We start from the raw sequence: 18,141 nt of genomic DNA, 5'->3' as shown, positions 1-18,141 counted from the left end.
GGGTATTCCAGTGATAAGGAAGTTAAAGAGCATTCTGAGTTGTTTAACATCTGTATCAGTCCTTGTCTGTGTGCAGGCTCTACTTCCTCATAAGCTGATCTATCTGAGGTGCACTTGGAGTATAGCACTTTCAGACATGGTACCACCAGTGAAGAGCCGATGCCCATGCTTGATTGATGGTTAAAAGTCAAGGTGTGCAAGGTAGGGAAAATGTGAGTTGTCAGCGCAATAGCATCCTCACCCTCTGCTGTGATAGTCCCCAGGGTAAGAGTCTGGAGGTTAGAACAACAATTCACTGCTGTGAGCATATTTTCAACATGGGAAATCTTTGATATCCCTAGGCTGGTCAACTGTGCCATTGGGAAACATAGGGTGGTAAGATAAGATGCTTTCCAGATATGAAGCTTTTGTAACTTGGGGGCAGCTTGAAAAATATTCTTTTGCTGATCTGAAAATTTCAGAGGAATTTCCGTGTGAAAAGCTTCCAAGAGAGGAAAGTCCAGAAGTGTCTGGCTAAGCCCTTCAAAATCGAGGTATGCATAGTTATCATACTGGGGCCTGGCATTCAAATGCACAGCTTTCCACTGAGCTGTATGCTCCAGTATAACTGGAGGGAAAGAGTCTGATGCTGTTGCAAATCCTATGAATATGTTGAGAGTAACACCAAGACCGCCTGCCAGCTGCAACTGTTGTTTCAGAAGGTTTCTGATATCAGCTTCATCGCGATATTGGGTCAGGAATAACTCTATATGCGTCCACAGTGTGGGGTCTGAGAACGCCACCGTGCGCCAATGTTGACACACTGCACAGAGCTTGAAAAGGATGATATCTGGCGAAACATCATCCCCTATGCGTGCGTCCGATATGGCGGCACTGAAGATTGCAGCTGTAATCTCAGTAGGAAGATTAAGGACAGGATAGACGGTTTGTGCAAGTTCTGCGTCGATTTCATTGCGTTCCTGTGCCAGTCTCTCGATGCGCCTATCGATCTCGACAAGACGGGCGCGGAGCTCAGAGGTTGTCTCTGTGCAGAGTAAGTACTTGAGACAGCATTGGGATGTTGAGGCACACTTTTGGACATGGGTTACAGCCGAGATGATCTTGGAGAAGGACGTCGATGGTAAGTGAAAGGATGAGAAGGCTCTTCCCAAACTTCAAACAAACAACAACAAATAGGCACCTGAGGCCATCGCGTGGCAGATTAGTATATTTTTATCTGACAATCGCACTATGGTATCAAGTACCATAGTTGGGGGAAAGAAAACATAAGAGTATGTATGTGGAGGGATAGATAAGAAAAACATAATAGTATGTATGTAAAGAGATAGATAACATTAGCGTATCCGTATATGTATGTTAATAGTGTCTGAAGATCAACCGTCTGCGTCCTAATGCAGCGACCTGAGCTGTTTTGTCACATGCGCCATCTCGACGTTCCACTCCCCGCTCCACCCCTCCTCCTTCCGAGGCTGGCCTGTCAGCGACGCAGAGGATGGGGATTGTGGCGACGGCGGAAGCGGAATAAACTCCGGAACAGGCTTCCTCTTGACACGGAAGCCTGATTGCACCGCCTGCCCATGCTCCCCAGCCGTTCCGAACACCGTGTGTGGACGAGCTACGCCGCCATCAACGCGAGGCCGTGCCGTCGCAAGTGGAGGCGATCGCGTCGAAGACGAACGCAAAAAGGATGTCATGGGAGAAAATGTGGGGCTCGCCCTAGATGACTGTGAGCCAGGCTTCAAGAATGGTAGGGTAAGTGGCACGGATAAAAGCTGGGACGAAGGCACGACTGCGGGAGCGGGCGGAGCAGAAACGAGAACGAAGGATTCATCACTGTCAGACGTGGTGGAATACATTGACAGTGAGCGAGCCATCGTTTGAGGGCGTGGAGCCGGAGAACGTGAAGATTCAAGTCCGAATACGCTAGTCGAGCGGCGAAGGCCTGGTATTGGAACGGGAGACGACTGCAGTAATTCGGGAGCGACATTTTCCCCCAACGTCCGGCTGAGTTTTGCAGCATGTTGTCTCCGTCTGTCTTGCGGAGCTTTAAGCTCCACGACAGGAGGAGAGGGAGTGCGGGAGGAGTTAATCGAGGTTGGTGAAAGGGGAATGGGTGGCGAAGAAAGTATATCGTCGGAAAGATCCCGAAAGCTACGGTGTCGTTCATCGAGGAAAAGATGGGCACAGTGGGGAGCGCAAAGGGGCCGTCCGTTAGTTTCGGGCGAGGTCCAACGACAATTCGCTCTCGGAGCGTTGAATACCGCTGCTTCGATATCTTGCGGGGCAGCACCAAGTACTGCTTGGAGTTTGCGAGTAGAGCGCACCAGGCGGCTCCTCTCAGATGGCGTCAAGGTGGGAGTTGTTTGTGATCCAGTCAACATGAGATGGGAGGGAGGTTTGGAGTCGCAATGTCGATCCCGAAGGCGCAGTGGCCTTTATCGAAAACGATGCCAATCGGAAGGGGGACAGGAGTATGTCGGTAGCGCCAACTCGATCTACAGCAGTAACAATAGCCAAGCTGTTTGTTACACTCTATTGGCCTTTTATAGCCGTTGGCGACCCGAGAAGAAAGCAAAAAGCCAATGGGATTGGTGTTTTGTTGGTTTTATTGCCTGAGCTCGGTATGGGGGCGGTGAGAATGTATATGGATTGGCGATCGAGGAACTTGAAGGTATGACGACCCTGAGGCCGATCATGACAACAACGCTAGGTTGCTTTTGAGTTTAGGAGGAGGTCGAAGAATGATCTCATACCAAGTACATCCAGTCGTTTGGCACGGAAGCAGAATGACCATCCAGCCCCCAAATAGAGACTGAAGATTGAGTTCACAGGAAACCAAGTCAATCGGCACGAAACGTACATATGGCCAACCAACCGAGAATCTCGGCAAGAACTCCGCGACCAAGATAGTGAGGCCTCGCATGTGCATCGTTGTACTGCAGGTCTTCGGCGAATTGCATTCTGGCAAAACACTCAGTCCAAGTCGAATATGAAGAATTGAACTATGCACCGTCCTCCCATCTCCCGGAACGATGAAAACCAGGCTGCGGCAAGGAGTCTTTCGCCCAACGTAAAGTGTTGTCGGCCGTCCGCGACTCCGCATACTGTTAATGCTCGCCAGGAGCAGCGCTAAAACGACCAGGCGCGCATTTCTCTTGAATTATCTCATAGAACCGAGGCCTTGGGTTCTATACTAACCAAGTATCATGAGCAAGAGCAAACTCTGGAGGAGGACGACATACTATGCGACGGGGGTTTGGGGGAGAAGACCGGTCATATCAAGGATGTCGGCTCAAGTATTCGGGCGAGGGCATGATGCTCTGGAGGTCGAATCGCCCGAAACCATCGTGTTCTGTGCGGGACAAGTAAGCAGGAGGCAGCAATAATGGAAAAGACGACCGACCAGCCGATGCCTGTATCCGGGAGGACGGGTGTCGCAGTAGAGGAGCAGTGCTATTCTGCGTAAGAGCACAACGTAGTAGCGTGTCGACACGCTCGTCGGTGACCAGGCAGGAGAGGGAAGAAAAAAAAAAAAGATGCGTGACATGCCGTGTCACGCCTTTCCCACACTCGGTGTAGGTCAAATGATCGAAGGTAAGCCGACGTAGCGGCGTAGCACAAACTGATCCTCACTTTCAATATATTACTACCTTTTTTGCAATTGATCAACTCAAGTTCATCTTTGACACATACTCAAGCACTTGATCGAAAATGGTAGGATTATGAAAATACAAGTACTCCCTTAAATATAAAACAGGCTCAGCTAATACTATTCATATACTATATCATTTGTCAACTCAACATACCAAGTTAGAAGCCTTTTAGCACGCTTTGCTGTATCCTTTGCCAATTGTATCAACCGTCTTTCCTCCAATCGTACCTCCTCTGCTGCATGATTGTTGATTTTTTTCCCTAAAACATCTCCTAGAATAGCTAAGCCATTGAGACCATCACTGCCACATCGAATTCGTGATAGCATCACATAAGCAGAAGATATGGAGGCACAACTTTCTAGATGAATTAACCCTTTATTCAATGACCGACTTTGTGAGTTATGAGATGTGAATGCAAAACCAGGTATCAGTGGCAGCTGCTGGCGCATTGCAGAATATGTATTGCCAGATTTTTGCTGAACAAACTTGATTGGCCTTGTCACAGCTGCCAGGACCAAACGATGAGGATGTGCAGCTTGTGGATTGGAAGAGGTATAAGAGGCTAGCTCAACCTCAGCAGTAATAGCATAACGGCGACCATTATGTCGCTCAAATGTGAGGCCAACCAAAGTGCCTCTACTTCCATTGGAGAGTCCCAATTCTACTGCAATATTTTCAACAACATAGACAGGCATGCCAATAATAAGAGGAAGACGGCCACTGAGATCTCCTGCATGAGATTTGATAGGTGTATTCCATGCATCATTAGCATTGGAATGCTGAAGCTCAACCTTGTCATCACCTCTTCCAATGGTATCTTTGGCATAATAAACACCAAATTCTTGTCCTGTGGCAGCAGCAAAAGACTGAGATGAGAGCCAGTTATGTGTGTTCCGCACATGATTTGTATATGTAATCAGAGGTGCTGCATTATCTGGAGAGGTAAACCAGTCTAGAATATTCATGAAATTTTTGGGGACAATAGAGTTTATGGCACCAAGTTGATACTGCTGAAGAAAGTCTAAATCATTGTTGGGGCCTGAAATAGTACACATTCCACGTCTAAGCCGGTTGAGAAGAGCAACATAGGGTGGATATTTTTGCCTGACAACTTCATCAAAAATGACACAGTCTCTAATAGACCAGTAGTTTTTAATAGCTGTAACCTTTCTCCTAACACCTGGATTTAGAGATTGAAGCTGGGAGTTTGAACGAAATATTGATGTATACTCAGATGAAAATAATGGAACTTGTCGTGGACTAGTCAGCTGATATTCATCTCCAGATAAAATAATATCTTGATGTGCAAATGGGTCATCATCTACGTTCAAGGCAAGACACAGATGCTGGGACAGTTTCTCAAAATCATCACAGCCCAAAAAAAAGTATTCATCAATGATTGTTGTTTTGCAGCCTGTCAGCCGTTCCCGTAGTGATTTCATAGCCTTGGAGTTGTGTTTCAAGAGTTTAGCAGTAGGAGTCCGTAAAGAAAAAGCTTGGAAGGTGGTTGAACCACCACAGTTGTTTGCAGCTACACCAGTAGGTGCTGTGAATAATAGTTCTTCAAGACAATTAATCCTATCATAATAAAACTTCAACGCATCATATAGATGGGATTTTCCAGCTCCTCCAGGACCACCAACAATTAGACGAAATGGTTCAGAGGTTACATTGTCCATTCTTGAAGTCACTTTCAATAGAAATGCTAGACGCTGTTTACGGTTCAAGGTAAACTTTTGAATAGTTTCTAAGGCAAGGAGTTTCCAGTATTCAAGTTCATGATTTTCAGAAACCACTCTTGTTATTTTATCATACAATGAAAGCTCTTCTTGAGAGAAAGATGTAACTTCCGGTAATAGCTGAGAACTAGAAGAGTTTCCTATCCGAGATGGTCTTTGGTTAGAATGTTGTGTTTCTAATAAATTTTAATTAATACTATTTAAAATTGGTATATTAATAAATTTATACCTTGATGTATTTTAATAGCTCTTGCAGCAGCTACCTCTTCAGCAATTCTTCGAGTTGCCTTCCGTGCTGTATTCCATGCTAATTCTGAATCTAATGCTTCTTCAGCAGGAGCCCAAGGTAAGTCTTCAATATCAATTTGATTTTGAGGCACATGATAACAGCCTTTTGCATCAGCAAGTGCTATCACAGCAGATGTACGTGCTTTTGCATAATCACTACATGTCTCTTGATAGCCACCAAGTTCTAACAGTTCAAAATCATCTGTTTCTTGGTTTGAGGCAAAAATATTCTCCTCATCTTGAATTTGTCCAAGTTGCCAATCCACATCATTTGTTAGCTCTGTATCATCAGTGTCTGTTCTGTCTGTACCAAGTGAAATAGTCGCAGAACCTAAAAAGTTGCTGATTCGTGCTTTGTAATTATCTGTAAACTTTTTGGCTGCAAGTCGACATTCCCATTGTTCTTGAAAATGACCAATGATCTTCAGCTTCTCAGCAGATAGTGATGATAACATATTCTGCAAGGCTATTTCCCAAGAAACCTCTGGATTTACTCTGAGTGGATTTTCATGAGAACTATATATAATATTAAAATGATATAAAATAAAAGCTAGATTCATACCGATACCAAGGCTGAAACAGGGATAACATTGCAATTGCATATCGATTACGATGTGAAGCCAAATCACTTCGTGGAATTGGTGTTCCAGATAATACAGGAATACAAGAAACTCTGCGTTTTCGTAAAACATGTGAACCTTGTTGAGGATGACCACTAGTAAAATAGAAAAAACTTGATTTTGATGATGCTATATTTATATCAATATATTAATCAGTTATAAAGTCAGCAAACACTAACCCGTGAAACCTATATTATCATCATCATCATCATTCTCTGTATCAGAATCTTCATGATTTCTATCTTGACTTGCAGTTTCTTTTTTGTGCCTAAGTTTCCATATAGGTATCTTCTCATATAGACAACATTGGTCCCACATGCAGATATTCTCAAGCTCATTAGGCCTAAAAAGAATATCATGAGCCAGTGAATTAGGAGGTGGTAGCTCATGTGAATTCAGAATAGCAGTAGATGAAGCTAGGTCAAGAAGATTATCTGGATCAATAACATCTTCATCAGGACTAAGAGCATCAATATAATATTTTAATAACCTAGCAAATAACTTACTCATGATCAGGAACTAATAAATCTGCCATAGGCAATGGGTTCCTAAGTCAATAATAAACATACATCAATATATAAGGAGATGAATTCACATACTCTATTAACTCTGGTGAATCCTCTTCATTACCAACTTCTTCTTCTCCTTCTTCTTCTTCTAGTTGAATATCTTGAAAATGTGGGGGGAAATCCTGAGGAGAAAGCCAACAAAGCAACTTGGTCCAATAGTAAACAGCAAAATGCTCGTTTGTAACATGGTTTCCTATTCCAAGCAAAGCAGATGCCACAGCTTGACCTGACATCTCTGAACGTGCATTGATTTGATTCAAAGTCTTTAACAACAACTTTCGACATTGTTCTTCTTCTTTAGATACAGATGTAGCTGAGTCTGTATCAAGAAGTGACTTAGTTGCAGCAGCTAATGCACTCATAATAGTTGCTGAATCTACAGAGGGCTTGACAGTATATAGAGTGCAGTATGTGACCATAACTAGAGCAATAAGACCTGATCCAATGAACCTGCCATTAGTATTGCATTGTAAGCCTCCAGATATAGTGGGATTATAGCTAACAACAAATGGATTGGCTCGTTTCTGAGAAATTGTACCATCAGGTTCTTCTAGAATAGTATAGGGTACAATAGCAGCAGGATAGCCAAATCTACACAGCTTATCCATATCATCTGGTGTTAATTTGTTCATGCTAAAAGGAAGTTTTTTGAAACATGTTTCACTATGCTTATGAACCTGTGCAGATTGATCAAGAATATCTCTGAGATATTGAGGCCATATAGTATCAAAGGATGGATCATAGGGATGTGGTGGTCTTCCCATCAAGCAAGCTTTATCCTTTTCATAAACTCCTGTGCTTAAATCCCTAGTATTATCAGGTAAATCATGTTTAAGAATATTTTCAAGCCAAGAAAACATTCTGGTCTTGAATAGATCATCTGCTCTTAATCGATCATATAATACTTGAGGTGAAGGTGCTCCTAATTTTGCAATTTAGTCATGAAAGATATAGCATATGTAAACCTACCCTCTAGCCAAATCAACATATGCATATGTAAGGAGCCACGATTTTGTGTTTCAAAAACCCCATAATAGTGCTTAACTCGACCAAATACACCTCGCTTATTATTGCGACCACATCCCAAAAAGATATTAACAAATAGATCAACCATTAGTTTGAAAAACTGAGCTCCAGCTACAGGATTTGAGGCCAACAGATGTGCTCGGTTAAATGAGGAAAATTGAGAATCTGGGTTGCTAAAAAGAGCCTCGAGATCAATATCCTTTCCAGCTTTGAATGTAAGAAGTGGATTGTGTGCATCTGCAGGATTTAATGTGAAGAATAATGATAAAGTGCCAGAATTACGGCTAATTGCTGTAATTTCTTCTCGCATACGAAGAAGAGCTGCATGAGATCCTTCAATATTATCTGACACATAATCAACGTATCGTAGAGTTTCCAATACAGCTGCTTCCTTATCATTCTCAGGCTTATAGGAAGAGTTATCTTTTTGAGCTTTCCGACTTTTCATTTTCTGCTCTAAATTATCCAGAGTCTCAATATCAAACTTTGACATGCTTATAACTGCCTGATCCCACCATTTCCTTTGAACTGCAAGATGAGAACGGAAGATTGATTGCCGGACCAGGATAATATTATGCATAACAAAAATGAAGCTAAGATGAGTTTGAAACCGACGGTCTGCTAGCTGAAGATAACGTCCAACATGTGACTTTAGTGGAATACGCTTGAAGCCCTTATCTTTTAGAAGTCGGACAGGGTCATCAAATGAGCCTAAACCATATGGAAAGAGTAAAGGCCATACACTGGCATAAAGCTGTGGATTATTACGGCTAGAAATGGTTTCCCTAGATGAATGTGTCTTGACAAAAGATTCATCATCATTTTTTAGCTTTCGTAAAATCTGGATTTTTTTTGCATTAAGAGAGCGTCGAGTATTTTCAATATCAAATGTTCCAGCAGTGCTAAATGGCACAGCTGTGCCTGTGCTGCTTGTTGAATCTATGAATATAGCCTCTGTTGTATCAATGCCATGACCAGTATAGGTAGAGTTTTGACTTCGGAGTGTATCACTTTGAGCTTGATACTAAACTGGAAATGGAACAATTCCATCTATAGGATATTGAGACAGTGTAACCTGATCAATCAGAATATCTCTGTAGCTTGAATTATTCTGTTTTAGCCAATTCAAGGCTCTTAATATATGTCCTCTTCGTACTACAAGTGGTGTACGCTTGAACATTTCTGGTGTTGCTTTTTGATTTTCAGTCACACAAATGACCACAATAAGATCATATAATGTATCAATTGGGTGTGGAAGTGTTGTAGCTAGAGAAGATATTTCATGTGGATGAAAGCAAACATTTCCAAATGCAGCTCGCTGGTATAATACTGGTGAAGAGCCAATATTTATACGAGTCCAGCATTTTGTTGCATGTGCACGAGCAATTACTAGTTCCTCTGCAAAAGACAAATCCTGCAAAGCTAAAGGAATATCTCCAATCCAGCAGCCATTAGCCCAGCTATAAAGAGGAAGCTTAATAAACTTGGCTGCATGAATACATTTTGTACATGTGCTGCAGGTGTAAAGAGATCCATCATGGAGGCGGTGTGATTCAATAGCTGGTTGACTATAATGGTTGCGAAGATATTGTACTGCAACTTCTAGAAGAGAGAAATCTAATTGTCCAGATTTCCAAATTTTTATATTCTGTTTAGTCTCATTGTGATTGCAGAATGAGCAAGGTAGTAGTTGCAGTGCAGCAGCAGATGTTTGAGCATGATATTCAGACAAGATCTAAGTTCAATGTTACTATAAATTATATTTTGCCAAACTAAAATATATTCACCTCCTTATGAGTTGTTTCTGGTTCAATCTGTGGCCAATTGGCAGCCCAGTATTGTTTATCTGCTATATCTTGTTCTTCCTTTTGCTTTTGGGAGTTATGTCTAGCTTGAGTACTATATGGAATCTGTGTGTCTGTTCTAGTACTATAAGAACTAGAGTGTCCAGATGAAATAGTGCTAGGGGTAGCTGAAAAGCCTGCTGTAATAGCATCATCATAATGAACAACACAGGACTGTTCACATTGATGTTCTACACAACGCTGAAGTAAAACAGCCTTGTTGCCAGATTTAATACTATGTTCTGCTGCCAGATTTTGTAGTCTACGATAGAACTGCCCATCAAGACGGTTTAAGCTATTCAAAACCTTATGGAAGATAATAGTCTTAGAGTCAGATAGCAATCCTGATGCAAATACATGCTCTATTTGTGACTCAGTAAGGTTTAAAGATGAGATTTAGAAGGTACCAGTAGGTGAATAAAGCTGTTGCCGTTTGCTGGGTCCAGCATCTTCAGTTTGATCTTGAAAGCTACGTTTTGGTGGCATTTGGAGGTCAAAGAGGGGGTGAAGGGAGAAAGCAAGAAGCGTTCGGAAGCCTCTGACTCGGAGTGGGCCGACGGCGTGAGAGGACAGAAGCCGGGACGAAATATATCCGGTTTGACGTGAGAGCCATCAGAGTTACAGGGGTCGTGACAATCATTCTCATTCTCGACGGTCCATTAGCACAAACTTAAATCAGTTTGTGAACGTGCATAGATTTCGAGTAAGTACCTCTACCTATATATTCACAGCTCAATCTTAACGAGCTCCTGGCTAGCAGTCTCCAGCCGCTCCCTCTTCTTCGTCAGCTCCTCCCGCTTGTTCGCCACACTTGGACTTTCTTGGGCCAGCTCGCGGCAGATCCGGTCACCCTCCTTCCCGCCGATACCGAGATTCGTATACAGCAGCGGGAGCAGGTCGCGGCCCACGCCGCGCACGAGCTCGTAGTCGATCGCAAGCGGGATATTGTCGATAACCCGCTTATAAGCGACTGTAAAACAGGTTAAAACTTACGAGCAATACCAGCATTAGAACAAGGTGACTAACCTTGGAAGTAAGCCCGCACATCCGCCATGATTGCCAGGGCCGGCTCCATCTGGTCCTGCGGCAGCAGCTTCGCAAAGTCCTCTGCCTTCAGCCCGCTCAGCCCCATCGTCGCAAACTGCCCCAAAATCGAGTTGATTGTGCCGAGCACGCTGTCGTTTTTGGAGTCACCGGCCTGCGCATAGTTGTCGATCTCAGTCGCAAACTGGTTGTTTGTCGCCCGTTTGCGCGTGGTTCGATAGCGGGCGAGATACTTGGCGCGGTAGTCCGCCAGGTAGTGGTCGTTAAACGTCATGGGTGCGGGGGTTTCAAGCAGGATTAGCTTCTTCACAAGCGCTCCGGCTTCTTCGGTGCGTTTCTTCAAATGTTGCTGCAAGAGAATCCTACATTCGTCAGTCAGTATATTGTGGTTGCAGCCCAAGAAGTGCATCGACCCACATAATGCGATTCTCCAAACCCCCTTGTCCGAATGCCGAGAAGTGCTGAGAGACCAACACCTTGATCTGTTCTCCCAGAGTAGCACTGATAGAACGGCAGAGGATATGGGCCGGTGCATCCCATTTCGCAGTAAACTCTTGGATGAATGAGACTTGGACAAAGAAAGGATGGTGTCCTGGAAGCTCGCGCGCACGAGCACTAGAAGATATTACTTTTCAGTGGATGGAAATTGCTATAGAAAATGACCCACTCGTTAGCTCGTTTAGCGACTTCGTCAACGAAGATCGTCTCCCCATCCGGCACCTCTTCGCCCTCTGGTATAGCTAAGAGCGCCTCGAAGTCAAGGTCGTCAGCGACCTTAGCATGAGTGGAGCCATCAAGGGGGCAGAAGTTCGGTACCGTGTGCTGAATGGCATCGCGGAACTTCTCCTGGGCCGGTCGAATGCGCTGAATGAGCCCATCCACGCGAGGAACTCCGTCGACCATCTGCTTGAGGTCTTGTACAAACGCAGAAAGCATCGCGGCAACCTCTGCGACGGGATCGGCTGATGGCGGATTCGGAAGTTGCTGAAGGCTGTCGTAAGTCTGCTGAATCGACTTGTCCAGCTCGACCTGGATTTCAGGCAGTCTATTAGGTGTTATTTTAACGCGACAAGGGATATCGATGGCGGAACACACCGTTTCGCAATAAGGTCGGACAAAATAGCGCTGAGCCGGTCCACAAGGTTGGGCGTGCGCAAATACTTGTGGTACATCGAATCGAGACTTGCCCAGGCTGGTGTCAAGCGGAAAAAGTCGTTTTCGCTCTCGCGAGCCTCGCTCCAGTTCATGCCCTGTTTCATGTCCGCGGAACTTGGCTGCTTGACGCAGTACCAGTTGTTTTCGAGGGGCTCCATTTCGTTGCGAAGGAGTGGAAGCCAGTGTTCCTCCTCCCCGGTAGGGATACGATCCGGCTTGGTGAGGACACCTGTCTCACCGTTAATAACATTGATCAAGCAGCGTTAACCAGGGCGATACCAATAGTCCGTTTTCCTTCAGGGTCATGTTTCTTTGTCAAATGGTGGGCTCCTTGATTCTCAAAATCCGCTGAGGGAACACATGAGTGAGTCATCATTGAGGCAAGTCTTGCACATACTTTCGCAAGCCACAGTAAGAAGAATCACACAGCTCGGCTTGCAGATATAGGACTCCACAAGGCGCTCGACCATCTTGATATCGCGATCGTCTCCACCGCGACTGACGCTGGCAATAAGACCTATAGAAATTAATTATAAGTTCACACTGAAAAGACAATAGACCCACCTGGCAAATCGACAAACGACAAATCCGCCAAGTTGGGCCCACTGATCGAGAGGGAGATAAAGTTGGTCGAGAATGACACCTCGTCTGGGTATCCGTCCTCGTTTTCGTCGGCGAGAAAGGACTGCGCCGATTTGCTAGGATTGAGGATCGCCCGCTGAGCACGACGAATGCGGTCTTCGACTTCGGCTTTGTGAGACACGGGGTCGCCAAAAGGTTCGGTGCGTGCGTGGCCAAGCGGCACTCCGTTCGCGTCAGTGATGAAACGCAGCTCGACGGTGCATTTCCAGGGGCCGTCCGATCGAGAGAGGCGGCACTCCGTGGGGCAACTACCAATAGTCATTCAATTAGTACATCATGATGGAAAGGGACACGACACAGACCGAGTGCATGTTCCAGCAGCTCGAGGAAGCGATACTCCAGAAATGGACTCGATGAGGGACGACTTGCCCGCACTTTGGCTGCCGATGACTGCAATTCGGGGCAGGTCAATGTCAAGCTGGACGCTGAACTCGGGAGGTCAGATACTACGACGACCCTGAGGGACGGAAGACCACGTACCCCGTGTTTTGCAAGCGATTGACAAGGTCCAGCATAGCTCGACGCCCTCTGGCGATGGTGGGATCCGAGAGGCCAACGCCACCCTGAGCTTGAGGCGTCAAAGTCTTCCCACCGTCAGAGGTGTCAGAGGAAGAGTCACTGTCAGTGAACATGGTGGAATGAGAGAGAGAGAGTGGCGAGAGCCAGGTGAGCCGCATTTAACACCCCACCAGCGCCTAATTCTCTTTGTGCGTTGTTCCAGAAGGAGCGGCGGCGCAAGGGATCAAATCGAGAAAGGATAAAAGAGCCTCGTTTATGCACGCATGGCCGGCTTCTTTGTAGTTCGTAAACGCCCACCAGCGTCATCAAGTCCGCGTTGGGTGGGTTTGCGGCGTCGAGGGCGAGCAAAAGCTAGGTCATGATGGTCGACCGAAGAACCGCGACAGCCATGTGGCGATCAATGATTGCCGTCTGGATAGTGTCATGGACGTCACGTCACGTCCACATGACACCATCCAGGCTTCATCTCTGCCATCATGGAAGGGAAGTAAACTGTTGCAACCGGACTCGCGCTCATTGCGAGCAACATATGCAGCTAAGTTGCCTGTGGAGATTGAACGCGAAATCGTCGAGCTCGCAGCCGCGTCAGACGTGACGTGTATCCCGTCGCTTATGCAGGTAGCACATAGGACGCTGGACTGGTACGCAAGACAACTGCTGCATGCCATATTAACATAACGCAGGTCTGAGCCGTTCCTGTACACCTCCGTTCAACTCGACAGCGGAAGCCCAGATGCCATTGAACACATTTTCTTTTTAAGAGGTAGAACGCGGCCCGCTGACTTTTTCGCGCGCGCGCAGTTCGCCACGTCACGCTGGAAGGGTGGTCGAGCCTCGTCGCCTCAGCACTCAAGCTTTGTACCAAAACCACGCACATTATCTTTGGACCCATGCACGATCCGGCACACGAAGCAGACATCTTTACTATCGTCTCTTCCCTACCCTTGCGGCGTCTGGCGACAGACCTCTGCGAGTTCTTTCCCGGCGTCGATAACTATATGACATACATAGGGCTACCTTTCTTCTCCCACCTGACACACCTCGATATGCTTGACGACTCCGAAAGCCAAATAGAGCGCCTCTCACCACTTCTCATTCGCCTCCCCGTGCTTACCCATCTCGCGCTTGCCGTTCTTCCTCTCTCCTCCATAATCCAACGACTTCTGGAAGGTTGTCTTCATCTCCAGGTGCTGGTTATCCTCTGGGAGGCCTTTCATTCTAGGGTGGGCCGTACCGCCGCGGCTGAAATCACCGAGCATGTCAGTGATCCGCGGTTTGTGATGACTATCTATCACGAGTGGGACGAAGGTGTTCGCCTGTCGGATTGGGACAACGGAGCCTCAACATACTGGTATCGAGCGCAGTCGTTCATAGCTTCAAAGAGGAGGCAGGACATTCCGAGTGAGTCATTCCTATATAAGCTTCAAGCTATCACTGATGGGCGTCTCCATCAGTGGATTGTTTCTGGGCCGAGGATTAAGTGTAAGTATCAGTATCAATCCGGAATAACTGTCTGATCGGATGGTAGTTCCAATAGCAACAGTTATGCCGCGGCAGTAACTACAGAGCCTGTTCCGAGCGAGAGCCACATAAATAGCAAGCTGCGAATGAGGATCGCGTACAATGCAGCCCGATCCGGAGCAGTCATCGCCATTGCCCGATGAACTCCAGCGAGCGATTTTTAAGCTCGCGACTATTTCTGACCCAGCTGGCGCCAAGCCGCTCATGCAAGTCTCCCAAAAGACTCTGATCTGGTGTGTCCATCTTGGCCAAGACATAGAATGCCTCCGAATACAAGTTGCGTTAGGACAGAGGCAGTTCTTTTCGCCGCCGTGGTACTCGACAGCTCCAAACCAGACGCCATCCAACACAAGTTCTTCCCAGACGGCCGTGCCCGTCCGCCCGAGTTCTTCGCGGCCACCGTGCGCCACGTAGAAGTGCGAGGCTGGTCGCCGCTCGTAGCCGCTGCACTGGAGCTTTGCACCGGCGCGACAGACGTGACGATGAACCGGATAGATCGGAACGAAGAGCGCGCCGAAGCCTTCCGGATCATATCGCAAATGCCGGTCTTGCGTCTCGCAGCAAACCTGAGTCGGCTGGTTCCTGACGTCGAGAACAGCATAACGTCCGTCGCCCTCCCGCTCTTCCAGCACATGACACATCTCGACCTCTTCGACGAGTGGGCCAACCTCCTCGGGCTGCTTGCACCGCTCCTGGTCGCCCTCCCGGCGCTCACACACCTGTTCTTTTCCTTCTTGCCGCCTGTGTCCCTACTCGACTCCCTGCTTGCTCAGTGCCCCCGTCTCGAGGTCCTGCTTGTCCGGTGGGAGCGCCGCTTGGTGTCGGATGGATATATGCCTACACCGGTAGTCCCGAGTGATTCCCGGTTCGTGATGGTCGGCTACGACGAGTGGGACCAAGAAGGTGGGATGTACTGGGAGTGCGCCGATCGGTTCTTCGCGCAGGGAGTCGCCCCCGTGTCCACATAGTTACCTGGCATAGTACCTGGCATTAGATAGCATTCAATAGCATTTGATGTGATCCTTCAAGTTAGGGGTGATTGGGATAAGAATTTGTTCATATATTTTCACAACTTGGAACAATAATAAATAAAACTCCATGAAAATTGATTTGATTTGTAAAGAATTCAGGCATATATTAAGTCATCAGATTGGACTGAACTCAAAGCCAATATCAGCTGACAATTTTGTGGCAATGATTTGCAACAAATAAATGCACCAAATATGTTACAAGATATAAGACCATAGATATCAAAAATCCCGGCCAGCACCAAAGTGTACCTAATATATCACAAAAAAGTGACAAATTGCCATTATATATGACAAATTGGGGCAATAATAATGTGACACTATTTCTTTGACAAATATTTGGGCTTGAATAATGTGCACTTATTGTTTACAAAACATGGTCCGGAATGGGGTAGTCATTATGTATGTGATATTTGATACCATGATATAGAACTTGATTTCTTGTAAATCAGATACAATTTTATTGCATATCAATGAAAATGGCAAAAAAGGCCATTGTTTTGGACAAAGTTTTGGACCATGATTTTCTATATATAAATCCTGCTTAGGGGACCATTTTTCGGCTGAAACCCCGGTGTGATTATAACAAATTGACTACAAATCTATCAACTTTCACTACAGAATACTGTCACGGATAAGACCCGGCCCGTCCGCTCTGGCGCTGGTGTCGGGCCATCGCGGGCCCGTAGCACGCAGCACGTGACGACGGGGAACATGCGCCCCAGTAGGAGGAACGCACTTGTGGGAAGCACGTGACCGAGAACGACGCCGTCGAGCCGTCGCCGAGCCCAACTCGACACAAGGGGACTGGGGAGGAGTGCTAGGAGGTTAGGAGTAGTGCCTGGCCCGCAAGGGATGTACGATCGTCCCCTCTGCGGCCAGGAACGGGAGCGAGGAGGAGGAGGAGAGGCCAGGGTGTCCGATCACCCCTTTGCGGGCCCGCGTATATAAGGCGCGATAGTGTACCCTGTACTCTATCGCTTAGATCGTCTGAAGAACTACCTTACTCCGTGCGAGGAGACATTATCGACTCATCGGGCCCGACACAACCCGATTCCAACCTTCGACCACCGACAGCGACAAGGGACCGAGTTCACGGGCCCTTTCGGTTTCGATCTATCTCGCCTGCTATACTTGCAGGCCTGACTATCCGTCTGTTCTGTTCCAGGCACGCGTTCTTAGGAGAGGTCCTTGCACGGCCCGACCCATGGTCTGATAGTACAATATCCTTTCATGGTGCTTCTTGCTTGCCTTCACTAGCCAACTGGCATCCTCTGAATTGCTGTTGGTTGTGACAATTCCTGGGTTTAGTGTATCTATGTAACACCTACTGTACTATTTCAATCAATTAATCCTATCATGGTCGCATTGACATTTTTGCCTGAAATTTTTCTGCCATTCACAGGGCACAACAAGTTTCTTTGGGTCCCACCATCCTAAACTGGCCCAAAATAGTAATTTTCAAATTTTCTGTGCCTATCTATAATATTAAACGACTACCGTGCCGGCATTAACAGAAAGTCATGTGGACGCACATGAAATTTACGTGTTTCACGTGTCACCCCTCTGATACTGCCCGTCTGTCATGAGCCACAGGCGAGCGGCCGTATGGGAGCTGGAAATTGTCTTTTTGTTATTGGACTCCATGCCAGAGGCACGGATGTTTATACTTGTGGTAAGTATTAAGGCAGGAGGTCACATGAAAGTTGGCTATTGTTAGGGGAACCCCTGCTTCAGCCTCCTTTGGACCATCCGAGTGCATCCAAGGTACACCCCCAGGCCCCTCGGATGCTCCGACCTACCCCAATCCTCGTCCTCGGCCTCCTTTGCCCGCACAATCACTGATCCGTCAAGAGTCCTAGGGATGAGCACGGGTCAACCCGCGGGTGACCGGAGGCTGACTCGGACCCGGACCTGCACAGCCACTGACCTGTGACCCGCGGGTCCGGGTCCGGATCACCCGCCGGGTTAGAAGGTGAAGGGCGACACAAATATGTCGGGAAAAAAAAGGAGAGGAGGCAGAGTTGAACCAGGGACCTCTTGATGAAGTGCAGACCAGCAGGGCGGCGGAATCAAGCATAAACCAGCTAGACTGAGTAGGCACGGGTCAAGTGCAAGCTGACCCGTACCCGTACCCGTACGGGTCAAACCCGCCAACCCGCGCGGGTCAGCCGGACCCGTGCTCATCCCTAGTCAAGACCCTCCCAACGATCACCTTGGGACAGAGCCTGCGACGCCACTCAGGCCTTCTGTGCTCTATATCGGCAGTTACAGACGACCAGTATATAGTTGGCGCCCTAGCAGGCGGACCCTTAGAGTTTCTTCTCTTTGGATCCTCCCCTGCTAGGTCGGTCCCTCCGTGTATCTCCGTAGCTTTTATTCACGCTTTGGATAAAATCTTGATTTTGCAGCTTTATGTCCCAATTAGACTTTACAGCTTTTCTTACCAAATTAGGGTTTCAATAGCAGTGGTCCCAAAAGTGGAAATGTGGA

General features: G+C 46.8%; 3 protein-coding genes across 3 annotated transcripts; 1 reads left to right on the top strand and 2 right to left on the bottom strand.

Annotated features, from left to right (window-relative positions):
* Nucleotides 1-1,626: 1,626 nt before the first annotated feature.
* On the bottom strand, nt 1,627-2,381 carry MIND_00186900 (uncharacterized protein; the record flags this gene model as incomplete). The annotated part of the gene is made up of 2 exons (XM_037358778.1): nt 1,627-1,716; nt 1,764-2,381. The coding sequence occupies 2 exons, from the start codon at nt 2,379-2,381 to the stop codon at nt 1,627-1,629; spliced, it is 708 nt and encodes a 235-aa protein (XP_037223873.1).
* Nucleotides 2,382-10,464: 8,083 nt separating this feature from the next.
* On the bottom strand, nt 10,465-13,257 carry MIND_00186800 (uncharacterized protein; the record flags this gene model as incomplete). The annotated part of the gene is made up of 10 exons (XM_037358777.1): nt 10,465-10,709; nt 10,766-11,145; nt 11,201-11,398; nt 11,451-11,828; nt 11,879-12,167; nt 12,218-12,286; nt 12,336-12,455; nt 12,503-12,828; nt 12,883-13,005; nt 13,061-13,257. 10 exons carry the CDS (start codon nt 13,255-13,257, stop codon nt 10,465-10,467), a joined length of 2,325 nt encoding a protein of 774 aa, XP_037223872.1.
* A 717-nt stretch (nt 13,258-13,974) lies between these two features.
* On the top strand, nt 13,975-14,579 carry MIND_00186700 (uncharacterized protein; the record flags this gene model as incomplete). Its single annotated transcript, XM_037358776.1, has 2 exons — nt 13,975-14,500; nt 14,554-14,579. The coding sequence occupies exons 1-2, from the start codon at nt 13,990-13,992 to the stop codon at nt 14,577-14,579; spliced, it is 537 nt and encodes a 178-aa protein (XP_037223871.1). The 5' UTR covers nt 13,975-13,989.
* Between the last annotated feature and the right edge of the window lie 3,562 nt (nt 14,580-18,141).

The sequence above is a fragment of the Mycena indigotica genome, assembly GCF_014461135.1.
Source record: "Mycena indigotica strain 171206Taipei chromosome Unknown Mind.scaff0002, whole genome shotgun sequence".
Classification (NCBI taxonomy): Eukaryota; Fungi; Basidiomycota; class Agaricomycetes; order Agaricales; family Mycenaceae; genus Mycena; species Mycena indigotica.
The sequence above is the reverse complement of the archived record's forward strand: the minus strand, read 5'-3'. Positions and strand labels throughout refer to the sequence as shown.